This window comes from Leptonychotes weddellii, chromosome 9 (genome assembly GCF_054177405.1).
Source record: "Leptonychotes weddellii isolate Sample4059 chromosome 9, ASM5417740v2, whole genome shotgun sequence".
In the NCBI taxonomy this organism is placed as follows: Eukaryota; Metazoa; Chordata; class Mammalia; order Carnivora; family Phocidae; genus Leptonychotes; species Leptonychotes weddellii.
Window position 1 is genome coordinate 53,923,437 of NC_138377.1, and position 18,065 is coordinate 53,941,501.

The following is an 18,065-nucleotide window of genomic DNA, read 5'->3' on the forward strand; positions in this document are numbered from 1 at the left end:
TGTTTGTTTTTCAGAGTCCATCGTCTCTCATGGTTCGTCTACCCCTCCGATTTCCCCCGCTTCATTCTTCCCCTCCCGCTACCTTCTTCTTCTTCTTTTTTTTTTCTTAACATATATTGCACCATTTGTTTCAGAGGTACAGATCTGAGATTCAACAGTCTAAATGCAATACATTTTTACTGAGCACCAACCATACCGGACACAGTGCTTCTGTGAAAATTCAGGAAGCCTGAACATAATGACAAGCTCTGCTCCATCATGAAGTAGAAGTAGGGATTGTGAACTGTATCACAATACAACTGCAACTCTTCTTTTCAGCACAGGCTCCTGTCTACCAGAATGAATTCCAAATTCACAATCAGGATCAAAGTTAGGCCATATTAGCTGCTCTGTATTTTTAACCTTTGTATTAAATTACCATCAAGGGGGCACTAATTAAGATAAGAAATAGAGCTACTTATTTGTTTCATATGCACCTTCAGATTTCTGAATTATACATTAAAACAATCTATGACATCTGTGTATGCTTTTCATAAAAGAAAAAGGCATAAATGCCTCAGGGTGCATCTGCCTGGCTAAGAAACAGATGAAAAAAACTCTCTCTATAGTTTCTATTAAAGTACAGAGAAATATAATTTTAAAAGCTACAAAAATAAGGTAAAGATTATATAAGGCAAATATAGCAATAAAATCTATAGCAAAACCCAGAATATTTTAGATTAACCTGAAAAGGCTAAGTTTCCTAAGACTTTGAAAAATGAGGAAAGCCATTTGGCAAAATCCTTAACTTGGAATTTTTTTTGTTTGATTTTTTTTCTCCTAGGTTCCAGATTCAGAGATGTGCAACTGATCCAAACAGTTACAAAAGCTTGGGAGACAGCTTTCGAACAATTTTCCGAATAGAAGGGTATGTATGGTTCTTTGTGTATGAACTTTATGTTGATATAAGCATTTGACATATTACCACATAACATGTTTTTCTCATTTTGAATGGCTCATTTTCCTAGTGTTATTAGAGGAAAATATTTAAAAGGGTGCCTTCCCACTTTTTTGTGTGTTTTTCCTGATAATACAATTGAAAACTAAATATGTATACATAAGAACTACCACAAAAATTATATTAATAATCAGTTTGCTGACTAGAAGACAATTTCTACTTTGTGCCATTGAGATTTTCTAAAGTTCTCATAACAGCAGCTATCTAAATATAATAGTTCTTTATTTTGATTCTTGAATATAGTGTCCAAATGTGTTCCTTATTTGCATTGTGGCTTATGAATATTCAAAGCAGAACTATGTCAAAAATTGATGTGTCAGATTTGTTACCCTATCTACTAGCTGATCAGATAAAAATATTTTTTTACATAAGCTAAAATGGTCTTTGATGTATAGATTCGGTTAAAGGCTCCAGCATAATTTTCCAAAGGATATTAGATTTGCTTTTTGAAGTTGTTTTCATAAGAGAATTGGTTGAAAATAATAAGTATGCACAAAATGATAACAGTAATAGTAATAGCTGGTATATGCTTAGTCTCTACTATGTGCTAGAAATTCTCCTTATAACTCTGTGAGGTAGGTTCTATTAGAATCCACTTCACTTGGACAAATGAAGAAACCAAGACTCAGAGGAATTAGTCATTTTCACGTATCTGATAAATAATGGAACTGGGATTCAAATCCAGGTCTGCTTGACCTCAAAGCCCATGCTCCTAACCTTTGTAGTTCACTACCTCTCTTGGCAGATTATACTATGGTCAGTTGTTTCTTTCAGTTAAACATATGTCATGGATGTCTTTCCATGACAGTATATATATTTTTAACAATACCATAGTAATTTTTGTATCTACATGCTGCAATTTATTAAGTTAAACCCTTTGGCAGACCACTAGGTTGTTTGCAGATTTTCGCTAATAAAAACAATGGTGCAATAAATATCCTTATACTACTTTTTCACATTTGTGTGCACATAAATTTTTTTCTATAAAATAAGTTGCTAGCTATGGACATGCAGGATCAAATGATATGCACATTTTATAAATGTTACCCACTTATCTTCCAAAAAGTATCAGTCTTTGAGAATTCTCATTTCTCCACACCCTCTCAAGCACTGGACAATACCAATCATTATTTGGTATATCTGCCCCCCACATGTATCTCCTGTTAATAATCCAACAGGTGAAAAATAAAATTGTCTACAAGCATTATTTTTATTGTAACTGGGATTGAACATACTTTTATAACCATTAGTTGTCATTTCTTTCAAGAATTTCTTGTGTTCTTTGCCCATTTTTCTTGGGTTAGACTTTTTACTGATTTGTAGGAGCTCAGTATATATTATAGGTACTAATTCTTTAACTATGACATAGATTACAAATCTTTTTCCCAGTTTGTCATTTTTCTTAGAGCTACAGTGCCTTACACCTTTCAGAACCTTGACATTTTTGAAGATTGTGGTTTTGTGATCATATCTATCTTTTCCTTTGTGATATCTGACCTTGTCACATTAGAAAGAAGGATGTCTTCTAACCCCAAGATTATAAACATTTTCTTCTGGTATGTTTTACATTTATATAATTAATCCATCTGAGGATTTTTTTTAATGCACTGTGTGGCATATAGGAACTAAATTTTATTTTCAAATGGTTAGTGAGTTGTCCAAACACCACTTGTTGAAAAATCTCGCTGTTACTCCCTTATTGGAAACGCCAGCTTTTTTGTATATTAAACTTCCACAAATACGTCATCTAAATTTTCTAGTCTGAGTCTCCATATCCTATTCTGTTTCATTAGTTTATCTATCTCTATGCCGGTATCATAGTGTTTTAATTCATTTACTTTTGGAGTATTTGGGTAACATATAAAAATATGCCCTGCAGTAGAAAGCCTAAACCTATTTTTTTTCTTTCTTTTTTTTTTTTAAAGACTTCATTTATTTGAGAGAGAGAGAGCACGAGCATGGGGAGGGGCAGAGGGAGAGGGAGAAGCAGGCTGCCCGCTGAGCAGGGAGCCCGATGCGGGGCTCGATCCCAGGACCCTGGGATCATGACCCGAGCCAAAGGCAGACGCTTAACGACTGAGCCACCCAGGCGCCCAGAAAGCCTCAACTTCTTACTGTGGTACAGTGCCTGTGTTACTGTGGCCCTCCCTCCTTCTCCTGGCTCATTCCCCATACAGAGATCTGCTCTAAGAATAGCAGATCTGCTCACACTCTCATAGCTTTGCGTGCTGGCCGTTATCTTCTTCCTGCAGGACCGACCCCCTCATCCACTCAGGAAACCATCCCTCTTCATTCAAGGATGCCCTCACATTTCTCTCTCTGACCATCTTTTCTCTACCACACGCTTTCTTTAGCAGTCATTCTTATGTGCTGTGCAAAATATAGCATGAACCTCTCTAATTTACTGTGGCTATTTTCTGTCTCCTCTCTCCCACCCCAGGGATATATTCCCCTAAGGGCCATTTTTCATTTAGCTCTGTATCTCCCATGACTGTGTTTAGCACTGAGTAGAGATAGTAAGTGCTCACTAACTGAATACAAGTCATCACATCAAAATCATAAGGATGCAAAACGAAACAGAGATAATAATTCTTGCTATTGAGCACCCCCCTCTGAAGTTATGATAGTAATCTTGATACCTGATTAAATATTTTTAGGTGACCTAGTGACATAGAATCAGCAAATTCTTGCTAGTACTCTGGTGATATGGTAACTAAATGCCATACATTAATGATACGCCTGCATCTATGACAACTGGGATCAAAGTCATGCTCATTTTACCCAGAATATATATAAAGTTAAAGAAATCATAGTGCATTATGTAGTCAATAGCAGTGTCCCTTTCCGGTAAAACAGTAGTAGCAGCATTTCCAAGCTCTATAAGCTGCAACAGGTATCTCTGAATTGGATGTGGGAGTTCCTTAGCCAGGCTCTTTATTTCATGTGTGTTAGGAAGAATTTGATGTTTCTGCTTTGACATCAAGTAATACAACAAACATACAGCATGTGTGGTCCTTGCATAGTAAAACTGGCCTTTTCCTAGACTGTATGTATAATTGTTTCTAGAGCAAATTGACATTCTTCCTGTAATGCCTTTAGATCTGGACATGTTATTAGCCCAAAGCCGGAGAGCTCTAGTCTCAGAGATGGAAATATTTGTAAAAATACAAAAGAAAAAGCTTCCTGTTATCTTTGATACAGAGCAAAAACATTTCATAGTGTTAAGTTAAAAAAAGAAAGAAAGAAAAAAGAAAAGAAACCCTTTTAGCACATGTTCGGTTGAACCTTTTTCCTAGTGAAAGCAGTTCCTTTTCATTTTCTTATTTAGCTTTTAGAGTACACTCTGCTTTCAAAGATATTTTTCTCACTCAGGTGCATCCAGGCCAGTCTGGTCTGTGGCTACAGGAACATAGTGCAAGTCAGTGTGACCATTAGCATAGTTAAGACAATTCGTCTCTCCTGGTTTTTCCTACATCCCCCAAGTTAAAGGTTTTGAAAGCTATTTCCTTTCTCTTGTTTAGGAACATTAAAGTCTGATCATACTCTTTTTTTTTTTTAAGATTTTATTTATTTGCGAGAGAGAGAATGAGAGACAGAGAGCATGAGAGGGAGGAAGGTCAGAGGGAGAAGCAGACTCCCTGCTGAGCAGGGAGCCTGATGTGGGACTCGATCCCGGGACTCTAGGATCATGACCTGAGCCGAAGGCAGTCGCTTAACCAACTGAGTCACCCAGGTGCCCAAGTCTGATCATACTCTTAATGTCTGCACAGATCTCCCATTTTCCTCCCCGCTGTAAGACAGGGAAGGGTACTCACCGCCATCCTGAGAAATGCAATTCCCCACTTCTCTGCCCAGAATTCATGTTTACAAGGGACTGTGGCTCAAATACATGGGTCCAAGTCCCTTAACCACTTCTAAGGTTCTTTTAAGAAGCAAAAGCATCGATATATTGTACTTAATGAAAGACAGGGTTTTTCAACCCAGCTTTACCCCAGCCCCTCCAAAAAAGTCCTTCCAAATGCTCTGCAAGGATTTCTATTATATGCAATTCTCATACCATATATATTTACCAAAGAGGCCATCGTTGTTTTGTCTAATGGAGAAGAGAGAACTCACAGGCAAGGAATTTGTCACTGTTGAGAGTCCTCCATTGTCACCATGATTTTTTCATCTTATTTCAGTTTGGTAAAAATAAACCCATAGGTCCATCTACTGAAATAGTGAGCCCAGAACAAATTTAGCCTAGCTGATTAGGTGCCTTTAAAACCAATTAGTTTCATTTTGTAAATTCTCCCGGCAAGTAGCAGCTGGTGTCCCCATTTACCATGTGTTCCTGCATCGCTTCTTCCTTCCTTCTGCTTCAGAGTATCTCCTGAAAGTTTTTCTAGTCTCTTTTGTACCTGTTGCTCTAAAAAGAGTGCTGGAGATGCTCACAGATGGGGTTGTAAATTATGCTAATGTAAAACCAGGACTGCCTGTCCCCTTACTCTCCCTCTTCTGAAAGCACCTAGTGACCATTCTTGCTGAAACAAAGAGGAAAAAGAATAAAACAGAACTTAAGAATTCTCGTGACATAGGTAAAGACAGATGTGACACTAATACTTATTTTTTTTTCAGTGTAACAGGCACGATGCTGGGGACTTTTTCATATATTATTTCATATATTATTTCCAATGCAACACTATTCTGAACACAACATAGCATTATGTCTGTATTTTGTATGAGGAAACAGAAGATCAGAGAAGTTAAATAACTTGCCCAAAGTCACACAAGTATTAGTGACATGTCATGGTTTTCCCATTATATTATATCACCTTTTACTAAACACCAAATTTTGTTATATACTAAATGGAAAGAAGACAATGTGAATATAGTGGCTATAAACCCCTAAGTTTTAAATAGCTGTTCTAAAACCTGCAGTATTCCTACCCTCAAATCACATAGCAATTTAAAGCAGCTTTTATCTCTTCCTTTAAGTAAAATATGAAAGCCCTGAGAGACCATATATGTTCAGTTAATCAAATCTTGTCAATTCTAAGACAGCATCACAAACCTCTGATGACTTAAGACTCTTAATCCGGTTATTGTCCCATCCCTTACAGATGGCTCCGTATCTCTGATAAGTTCATGGTTTTCCATCAGTCTGCTCCCATCCTGCATGTTCCTCAGTTTTCTTATGAGAAAAACTCATGGGCATTGATTTGCCCAAGGCAAATAACTCGGAAACAACTAGGTCGGATTAGACTCAGTCTCAAATGAGAAACATGTTGATTGCTGGTGCCTTCAGAAATATGGTATTCTTCAGAAAGTATTACTGTAGAAAATGTGTGGTTGCATTTGGGGGGCATTTGAACTGTGTTTTGTTTCATGATTTGTTTTCTGTAACCACTGATGCTGCCCCAAGTATCATCTTACAATCAGACCACTTGGTGATTATAATATTTTCTAGTTAAATGACATTTAAGGCCTCATTTTATGAGCTCCAGCATAATTGGCTAATTTGGTGAACTCCAGATGTGTGAGATAATGTGCCACTCGTTTAAGTGCCTTTCAGACGCATAAATGGCACAGCCCAGGAGGTATAATCACTCCCTCTTGTTTTCATTAAGAAGGGGAAAGAGTGGCTTGTGACACAAACAAAGGAAGCGGGACGTCGACAACTCAAAATCAACAACAACCTGGTAGGATTTGGACATTTTCTTTTTACAGGTGGGCCAACCCCAAGATCTTCGGCTTAATTTGGTGTCTTAGTGGGTCCACTTTTTAAAACCTGGTTTACCTAATGTAACATGACCAGGTGATTTGAAAGCACCCTTGAAAATAGAAAGACCTGCCCCTAGAGAAAACCCCCTGGGCAGCCTCTGGAAACCCCCTCACTTTCACGTGGGAGGGAGGGGAAGTACTGGACTTGAAGACACAGTGGAGGCGCCTACTCGTCCCAGGGATCAGCCTCCTCCCCACCTAAGCCAGGTGCAACTTCCCAAAGCCCCATAGTTGCTGCTGCTTTTCTCTCTCTCTCTTGTCTCTACCCAACTTCTCATCCAACAGAAACCCACTCATCTACCAAGTATTGCCAAGCTGGAGTAGAACGGGTGGTTCTTAGTGTCACTGTTCCTGGATCCTGAGGCTGGTCCCTCTTATCTGATAGATGGACCCAGTGGAGTTCACATACAACTGAGTGGTGGGTCCCTGTGTACTCACAAGAGTTTTCGCTCAGATGGGTAATTACAGACTGGATCTCAGACCCCTAAGCAGATAATTTGCAGTGCAAATCCACTGTGTGTAAATCACTGGGTATTGATTGGGTTTGCAAGCCTGGCAGACCCAAGTGAATTCATTTTTGGCGGGTGCCAGATGTCCACGGTGCCTTCTGTGTGAGGGTCCTGGTGCCTTGGGTGTCTTCTCTCTCCTCCTTTTTATTTTACCAAAGAGGCCCTTCCTGGTACCCTCTGGACCTCCCTTGAGTGCTCCCTTGTTTTGGATTGTTTTCAGCTTTATTGAGATATAATCAAGATAGAACATTGTGAAGGTTAAGATGTACTGTGTGATGATTTGATACACGTGTACATTGCAAAATGATTGCCACAGTAGGGTTAGTTAACATATCCATCACCTCACAGAATTACCATTTGTGTGTGCGTGGTGAGCACACTCATCTACTCTCTTAGCAGCTTTCAAGTATCCAGTGCTGTATGAGTAACTAGAGTCACCATGCTCTGCATTAGACCCCTGCTCCTTGTTTTCCTGCGGTGATAAGGAGGAAAGTAGACCATCCCAGCTGCTCTTGCTCCCACACTACAGAGCTCCGCCCTGGCCTGCCAGGGCTTCTGAATGATGGCACAACAAATGTCTTCCATTCAAGTCGGGGAAAAAAAAAAGAATAAGAAAACACGAGAGGTGAGAGTTCGGAGAATAAACTCTAGCAAATCTGCCCGGCAGTCCTTACACGTGGTAGGTCCAGGTCCAGATTATGGCATCAGTAAACTGAGCCATTTTCTTCTTCCAAATCTTCTCCCGTTTTGCAAAGAGAAAAAAAGAGATGATCTCAATTCAGGCATGGGCCTACTCTTATTATTCCTGAATGATCTGTGCTCCTTTTAAAAATGGCTTATCAATGCCTTAGTATATTATACTCATAAAATTTTAGATATGAAATGTATGTAATAGCTTTTCACAGAAAGTATGTGGCTAAGCTCTTTAAACTCTGATTATTTAGCAATTCAAGGTTGAAAATGAAAGAATGTAGAGTAAGGAGAAAATACTAAAGGAGAATATTAAAAAAAAAAAAAAGCAGAAAGTTAAACCATGGGTACATTATTTGGCATTTCTGTTTTACCAGATTCTTTTATACCACTGCGAAAGCAAATAGCTGCTGGTTTAAGCTGTATTGGGTTGTAAAGTGGTCTTTACAATCAGGGAGAGGATAATGAATTTCCAGAGTGCTCAGATAGCATCATCCTTATGCTTCCAGTGTCCCAGAGCTCTGTCAGAGGTCTTTTGTTCTGCCCAAGGAGTGACCTTTAAAATGGTTTCAGCTCTTAGATTTCCCTCCTGTCATCACCATAGATTGCTAGCTGACAGTCACACATCGACTCCCCCAGCCTCTCACTAACAATACTTTCAAACTTACTGACTGGCCTTTGGCAAGGATTTAAGTGTTGCCAAAGAATAAGTGAAAACTTCTGCAGTGATGTCAGCTCGTCAGCAAGGCCTGATTAAGAGACCAAACACAGCCTCTCCCAGCACACAGCGCTGACAAGAGGGAAAGGAGGACCAGTTGTTTGGGTGAAGTAGTTGTCTTTCGGGAACATGAGTGTCTCAATCCAGAGCCTGAGCAGATATTCCCCATGTTTTATAGAGTGTTAATGGGAGGTGAGGGGATTCTTTGGTCAATAGGAGATGTCCAGTTAGAAATAGTTTCAAGCCTTTCTTTTGACTTACTCTGGATTTCTGATGAGCTAAATGCAGTCACCTTGGGGGAGGGGGGGAATGTCTTTACCAAAACCCTAATCCTTTTTCTAGTGGTTGTTAAACTGAACATTTTCAGATGAAAATGAGAAAGAAAAGAAAATCTCCTAAAAACTCTTCTACCTTTGTCTGATTCTCTTATTGTAGAAAATAAGTTAAGGGTGCCTGGGTGGCTCAGTAGGTTAAGCGTCCCACTCGATTTCAGCTCAGGTCATGATCTCAGGTTGTGAGATCAAACCCCATGTGGGGCTCCATGCTGGGTGTGGAGCCTGCTTAAAATTCTCTCTCTGCCCTTTCCCCCACCACTGCTTGCGCACACACTCTCTCTGTCTGAAAGAAGGAAGGAGAGAAAGAAAGAAAGAAAGAAAGAAAGAAAGAAAGAAAGAAAGAAAGAAAGAAAGAAAGAAAGAAAGAAAGAAAGAAAAAGAAAAGAAAGAAAATAACTTAGGCATGATTTGACATAAGTTAAAGAAGTTAATTTTTATTTGGTGGGGGGCAGGTTTGCAGAAGGAGAGAGTCCCAAGTAGACTCCATGCTGAGCACAGAGCTGGACCAAGGGCTCAATTTCCAACCCTGAGGTCATGACCTGAGCTGAAACCAAGAGTCAGGTGCCTAACCAACTGCACCACCCAGGTGCCCCAGGAGTTAATATTTTATCATCATCATTGATTTCAGCTAGCGTCTCTGATTTCATGGAATTCCATCTTTCTGTCTTCTATTAGGACATCTTCTATGCACATTTGATCTCATTTTATTTTCCTTGGAAAGAAAAGGTCACATGGATTTTTAATCTAGAACAGTGTTAAGAATGTAAAAGCATTCACAAGATCCATACATACATACATACATGCACACATACATGTATTTAAACTAAATTGAATTGCTTATAGTTTAGATTGCTACATTTTCTCTGTAAGTCCCACGAGTCAGATACCACTGAAGAATCTGACTATTAATTATGGTTAAGTTTCTGCTCAGTTCCTGCTTGGAAATCTGTTTCATCACCCGATTACAATGCTCTTGTCACTAGTTCATGAATTTTTTGTCTAGTCTCATGACTTTAGCTTTACCTTTTCTCCAGGTATTTCAGGTGGATTGGAAGGGGAGGAAAGGAAAAGGTTCGGACATTCTTGTTATGATAGTGATTATGTTCAAAACCATTGTTGCCATTGTGACCCATTAGTCTTTCTGAAATGTGTCCACATGTCTTACCTCACTTATTGCTCACAAGAACCCTGGCAATAGGCAGGTGGGGAGCATGATCTCTAGTTGGGAAATTGATAAGAATGTTAAGGGACTTGCCCAGCATCCCACAGCTGGTGTTTGTTGGGGTAAGTGTTCATCCGAGGTCTTCTGCATCCTGTATTGTGCTCCCTACTCTGTCAATAACTTCATTGTGTCATTAGTAATAATAGAAGCAACACCTGAGATTTACAGTGTTCCCAGTAAGGCTTCAAAGCACTGCTATATATGTCATCTCACTTGGCTGGATAGCCTCTGGGGGAGAGGGGAGGCAGGGGAAGGTAGCATCTCGTATGGTTGATTACATTCTGCAAACCAGCAAACTTCAGCAGAAGGGAGGTTAGTGAGATTCCCAGAATAATAGATTGGTTCCTGAGATTAGCACTCAAAGAAGACAAAAGTGCACTTTTTCTTTACATGAGATCTTGGACAATGAAATTGGACTAAAAATGTATTATGAAGTGTGGTACCATCCTCCCATGAGACCAAGATAGAGGTCCATAATCCTTTGGACAGAACCCTGTTCAAAAGAAATTAAGGATACAGTTTAAGGTTAAAACTCACTGAATGAATTTATTTATTTGACCTGTCAGTGCCTTTGCCTAACTCAACTTGAATACTGAGTAATAACCAGGAAAACCTCATGAAACATGAGATAAGGCATCTAACCAGAGTTTCTTGGATGAATTGTCAGATGGGGTGAAAATCATCATATGACTGTAATAAATGTTAAAATATGTGGTCACCAAAATCTAAACGAGATGCCAGCCATATTCAGTGGCCTTGTTCTCCTGCTGATAAACACTGTTCGTAAGTCTCTTTGGCCACAGAGAACTTGTAGGAAAACAATGCCCTGGGTACCAGGAATTCTAATGTAGACACAGTTTCAGTGGTCACAAAAAAGAGATTAAGTGTGAGATGAGTTTTGGAAACTGTCAAAGAGAGTTTGTAAGTTTGTGTTAGATGAATGAGTTCTTTGATTTCTTTACATAAAGCTTCAACTAAATTAGAAGAATGAAGAACCAAAATGAGATGAAGGACATGCTCTGGTATCATTAACATTTTGTATCCTTACAGTTTTCAGTGAACAGGTCAACATGCATTTCAAAACTCAAATAATAGGGCGCCTTGGTGACTCAGTCATTAAGCGTCTGCCTTCGGCTCAGGTCATGATCCCAGGGTCCTGGGATCGAGTCCCACATCGGGCTCCCTGCTCAGCAGGAAGCCTGCTTCTCCCTCTCCCACACCCCCTGCTTGTGTTCCTGCTCTAGCTATCTCTCTCTGTGTCAAATAAATAAATAAAATCTTTAAAAAAAAAAAACTCAGATAATAAAATTCCCAGAAGTTGGCACTATTTATAAAGGAACTAAAATTAAAAGAATATTGCAAGATAATCCATTAAGCAGTGGGTCAAGGACATAACAATTACTAGAGATTTGGCTTCATGTGTAAAAAAATATATGTGTTAGATTACAAAAATGTTTCTTGACCACTTGTTCACTCCTTAATCCCCATGGTCTGACTTCTGTCTACACCATGTATTTACAAACTGCTCTCTCAGAAGTCACCACAGGACTCCTATCCTTTTCCATGGGATCTGAGACACTTGGGATTATAAGATGTGCTATTATTTTATGTACCATTAGAAAGAGGAAATGCTGACAACTAAACTCCTTGGAGTGATTTGATAATGGATATTGGTGTCGAGTGAGAAGGAGAAGTTTTGAATGACTTTCTAGTCTTCCGTGTGAATGACTAATGATAGCCAAATTATGTCACTTACACATTCATAAATCTTTGATGATTTCCTATTGATCCATGTTGTAGGGTGCCATTAAGATGGCCCTAATGATCTCCCGGCTCCCTTGTATTTATGTCCTTGTATAATCGTCTTCTTTTAAGCATAAACTAGGCTTATTGACTCATGTGGCAAAGAACTTAGGGTAGCTCTGGTCAATAACCAATGAGAAATTGAGGGCCTCTGTTTAACAACCTGGAACCGAATCCTACCAACAACCACCTGAGTGAGCCAGATAAGACCTCAGGCCCAGCTGATGGTTTGACTGCAATCCCATGAGAGACCTTGAGTCAGAGACACATACTAAGCCATGGCCAGATGCTTGACCCACAGAAATTGCATGATAATAAAAAATACACAAAAACATACTGAAACCCTTGACATGGTATTTATTTTGAGCTCTCCATATCTGCTTTTTGAATCTTTTAAATTTTATCTTACTTAGTGTCATCACATGCATATTATGGTCAAGCCCTTCTGGACCAATTATAACTCCTGAAACCATTCTTCTGGGGCTTTTTCTCATGCATATTCATCAGCCCAGAATGGCATTTTTTTTCTTTTGTCCAGCTCTGGTAATCTGATCATCCATAAATAACCAGTGTTCATGCTACCTTCTTTTTAACGCCTTCTCTCATTACCCATAATGGAAATAATTTTCTCTGCCTGTTCTCTTATGGCATCTTCTCCTAAATAACAACATTTCTCTTCAGAGTCAAAGAGACCTGTATTAGAATCCCACATATAAATTTGGGGACCTTGGGCAAATTACTTAATGTCATTATACTTCTGTTTCTTTATTTGTTGCATGGAATAGTAGTATCTGTTGCTAGCACCTAGTATAATAGATGGTGTGTAAGTGTGCACACAGTAATCGTTAACTGGTTCCATTATTATTACTCTATATTGTAGATAATTATTTGTAACTATTCACAGTCATTTAAATGTGTGGAGCTCTGATAAAATCTCTTTGGGGCTTCTAAAATGTATCACACAATTCTTGTATATAATCATCATCCAAGTTATGTTTGCTGAATGTAATTGAATGATAACTAGTTTCACATACCAAGCTATTCTGGTCACATTAATGTAGAAAATAAATATAGTCGAATCTAAATAAATACCAAGAAAATTTTATGATGCTGGTGGTATCATTAAGACAAAAATTCTAAAGATGGTAATTTGCCTCTATCTCCTGAAGAGTAACATTTTTGTAACAGTCTCAGAACATAGTAGAATATTTTTAAGGGCCATGAAAGTGTCTGAAGGTAGGGGAGTTGGATTTTGACATTGAGTTTTTAGATTCAGGGAACTCACCATTGACAGGTGTTGTTGGAACACTTGAAAGGTTTAGTTAGGGAAACTGGAAGGGCTGATGAAGACCCAAGTGAAGGCAAACAATCTACCCCCACTGCTTAGAATGTGTTCTATCTTCAGTACTGTACTTATGACACTTGCCTGTCTGGGATTTAATAAGCACAGGGACCCAGAACAGTATAAATAAAAACCAAGTATTCTGGTCAATAAAAAGGTGAATTAAAGTAAAAGCAAGCGAATGTTTAAAACATAATCAGAGGCAAATGAAGAGTTAAAATCTTAAAAGACTGTATTAACAAACTTTTGGTTCCAGCAATCAGAGTAGTTTGTATCAGAACAACTGTCCTGCTGAAAGGAACTATAAACATTGGACAAAATACACAAAACTACTTTTGAAGGCATTAGAGAGTCATCAAAGCAGGCAGAACTTGCAAAGAGCTACAAGACCTGAGGGAAGGAAACCCACCTCAGTGAGCTGTACATTTAATTTACCCAGGCTTTTTCCATACTTTGCTAAATCTTGTGGGATAGGTTGGGGGAGGGAGTTCAGACCAAGTCTTAGTTAAGAGAAGAGTGGGAGATTGGCTTGCAGAGCTATCAGATGGCTGGGACGTGAGAAGCAAAAAATCCCAAAGAAGACCGAAACTAAAGAGAAGTGAACTTTGGGTGTATATGCAATTTCCCCTTGAGGCATTTGCCAACTCCGAAGCTATGTGTGAACAGGAGAAAACTCCCACAAACCAAGCAAAAAGCAAAACAAAACCCCAGAAGCTGAGAGGCTATAGAGAGGAACAGAAAGTTCAGCAGTCCCATGATGCTGGAGAGACAAGGGTTGGACTTCAAACTCAGCCAGGTAGAGGAGTTCTGGTAAACACAACAGGTTTTCATTTGAGACTCAGAATGTCCTCATCCAAGAGGAAGGGCTCTGTCCTAGGAATAAGGGCAAAATATAAACACATTGTTTCTACAAAGCCTAAGTCCAACCCTCAGCAAGATGAAAGTAATCTGCCATATTCCATCTATTTGCTAGGAGAACATTTATTCCTCTTTTTGGGAAAATACCCCATCATCCAGAGGATCTTTGAAATTTTTTTATGCGCAATGCTCTACATTCAGTTAAAAAATCACAGGGTCTTAGGGAAGAAAAGACAAAAGAACCAAATATCAAGGCAAACAGAAACAATAAGTGACTCAAAGTTTGAGATTATCAGATGGTGATTTTTTAGTTTATTTAATTTTTATTGTGGTAACATATACATAACATAAAATTTACCATTTTAACCATGTTGAAGTATCCAGTTCAGTGGCATTAAGTACTTTCACTTTGTTGTGAACCATCACCACCATCCATCTCCAGAATGTTTTCATCTTCCCAAATTGAACTCTATTCTCACTAAACAGTAACTCCCTATTTCTTCCCTGCCCCAGCCCCTGGAAGCCATCATTCTACTTTCTGTGTCTCTGAATTTGACTACTCTAGGTACTTCATGCAAGGGGAATCATGCTTGTCTTTTTGTGATTGACTTATTTCACTTAGTAAAATGTCTACAAGGTTCATCCATGTTGTAGCATGTGTCCGAATCTCGTCCGTTGTTAAGACTGACTAATTTTCTATTGTATGTATATACCATATTGTGTTTATCCATCATATGTCAGTGGACAGTTGGGTTGTTTTCACACTTTGGCTATTGTGAACAATGCTACTATGAACATGGGTGTGCAAATATTTCTTCAAATCCCTACTTTCAACTTTTTTGAGTATATATGCAGAAGTGAAATTTCTGGATCATATGTAATTCTATGTTTGACGGATAAGAACTTTTTTTAAAAAGATATAATAAATATGTGTGAAAAAGTAAAAGATGGGGAATTTCACCAGAGATATGAATCTTTTGCTTTTTAAAGACTCAAATGGAAATCTTGAAAAATACTATAACTAAAAATAAGAATTCAGTAGGTAGATTTTCAAGCCACATGTTATGTTGTCATGTAACTTGTTAATTGTCTTACAAATATTTAAATATGATGGAACATGCTTTATCTGATTATGTTGCAGTAGTAGGTACTTCATATTGTAATTAATTGATTGAATAAGTACAGGAGTAATAACAATAACATATATTTTTGCTGAGAGAAATCATTAAAGTTTTTAAAAATTCATTTTAAGCAACTAAAATACTCATAATTTGCCAGGGGACAGGCACTTTGTTAACTGCTTTACATACACTAATTCTGTGTATTCTCACAACAACCTTGGGGGAGGAGCCATCATTCTTCCCGTTTTACTGATGCATCAATCAAGGCCAAAATGTTTATGTACTTGTCTAATGTTTCATAGGTTGTAGGAATTTGAACCCATGTGATCTGGGTCTAGATCTTTACCTCTACATTACTTTAAAGGGAATACTCTTTTAAGAAACATAAATTGTTCTGTTTTGGCTGACTGGCTAGTTGCAGATCTTAGAAACTAAATGAAAGGTTGAAAAGCCAGATTGCTTGGTGACATGTGCCAGGGCAGTAAACTCTTCTTATAATGTGACCTTTCCATATTTGCAGATGTTCCTTCTGGACAACGAGATACTACTTGATATATTTTGGCATGGGCTCTGTTATGTATGTTTGACATATAAGTAACAACACCATGATGAACAGAATGTCCCATCTTTCTCCTTGAACTGCAAATTGCCCAAGGCCACAAGATATAACACGTGGGTTTAAAGTCGACACCCTCCATTTCCTCCTTTCTTGTTTGTGGATCTCATTCACAGGATGCTGACATTTTACCTTTTCTACATCCCTGTCTTCATTTCTTCCTTTACCCCATCATTTGTTTTAAATGTTTAATCTTTTCTGCTACACCTCCTCAGAGGATGATGGCTTTTGATGGCAGATCTCTTCTCCACTGATGGGACATTCCTTGGGAAATCCATTTCTTTCAGCCTTGGCAGGGAAGATCATACATTTATTACACAGAACAAAGGGAGTATTCATCAGGGCCTTAAGATTCCCAATATATTTGCCTTCAGCTCTCTTTTCCTCAAACTCTTTGTTCATCCAGGTTACGTTTCTAAGTGCCCCACATCCTATTTTAATCTCTTGTTTTGGACCCTTCAATATAAAGGACCCTTTCATTGTTTGCTTGTTTGTTTCTTTTCTTTCAGGAAAAAAGAGCTACTCATTTCAGATAGAATTAAAATGAACAAAATTAAAAGAACAGCTCCTTTTGTGATAGTGGACAGTCACTTTATTATTTCTTAATGTCTCTCTGGCTTTAGGCCCAATTCCCTAAAGTTTACATAGCTTTTTGATATAAGAGATGGAGGGCAAACAACATGATTCTGGCTAAGAACAGATTTTTAGGTCTTTTCTATATTTATGCTGTTTCGTTACTAGCCTTCAAAGAACACTTGTAACCCACCAAGCAAATAGTATTTAGTGGCTGCCCAGATATACACAGCCTTCTGTTAAGCAACACAGAGAGTACATTAAAAAGGCACAGCTTTGGCCTTCTAAAAGCTTAATTCTGCAATGAAATAATTGTATGAGTAAGAATTATTGTCTCAGTCACATGATCCTATTAGCCTTTGTGGAAAAAGTCCTTTGAAAAACAACTGTGAAAATGGTAGAGATTCGACCAGAAAATAGATTTGCATTTTCAATACCTTGATATCTCCTCACATCTCTTGTACAGACATTGTCAATCACAGGACAACAAACCACAAAAACTCTGAAGGGACTTTCCAGACAGAAGTAAACTGCCTCCATAGGAAATAAAAATCTTCAAAGTGTCCCTTTCATTGAGCTTGTCTCTTTTTCTACAACAAATGGACACATCAGACGTAAAATTTAATTGAGACACACTAAAGTAAGCGTCTGGCTTACCTGAGTAGGAGAGTTGACAGCATCCCATTAAGGAGACAGCAAGACACTAACCACGCATTGACTATATCACAGAATACTGAACTTCTTCTAATCACCATCTTCTCTTTGGACTATCATTTATTTAGGATTTCAGCAGCCTCCTGTTAAACTCTCCTGCGTGCTTCTATTTTACACATCTTGTCCTGTGTGTTTGTTTTAATTTAAGAGCCAGTATGCATATTGACAATTCTTTGACAGCAAAGGTAAAACCACCAGGAGTGTATCTGTTTATTGAGGACTGACAGCTTTATTGCTAACATAAAAATAATCTAATGTTTATTGGGGCAAATGTTTAGACTGAGGATTAAGAGAAACTAGTGAATAGAGAAAACCTTTTCATCCTATTCAGACTTTTCAAATAAGGTTTGGGATCAACTACATAAAAACTTTTTGTGTTGATTTCTTTAACGCTCTTCCCTTAATTTGTGCCCCTGCTCACTCCCTTCTACTTTGCTACCCCAAATTATGTTTTACGACAGGGGTTTTGAAGTAACTAAAACCTTGAAGAGGAAGATGCTACTGTTGGGAGATTCATTGCAATAAAATTTACATGGGCCATGCAAACTTTCTAGGTAACAGGAAAGCAAAATCTAAACCACATTGCTTATCCTATCAACTGTCTTTTCTACTGTTTCCTATAACTTACATATAGTAAGAGCTCTTAAATTTCTTTGGTCTTGTTTTTTGTTTTTGTTATTTTTCATCATTGTCGGTGGGGAAGGGGGACAGACTGCTCTAAACTGTTTTAAAACTGGTTTTAAACTGTTAAATTGTTTTTCAGTTTCACCTATAGCTAAGTATCAACAGCATTAGGTTTTTGTT

The 18,065-nt window shown here is 38.3% G+C and overlaps 1 protein-coding gene across 2 annotated transcripts in view; it reads left to right on the forward strand.

Moving 5' to 3' along the window:
- The window catches only part of SLC25A21 (solute carrier family 25 member 21), a 480,905-nt gene that overhangs the window by 357,456 nt on the left and 105,384 nt on the right, over positions 1-18,065 (forward strand). For both annotated transcript variants that reach the window (XM_081830600.1, XM_081830599.1), the window contains exon 3: positions 824-907. In XM_081830600.1, the coding sequence (XP_081686726.1) occupies positions 824-907 (84 nt within the window). The remainder of the gene's footprint in view (positions 1-823; positions 908-18,065) is intronic.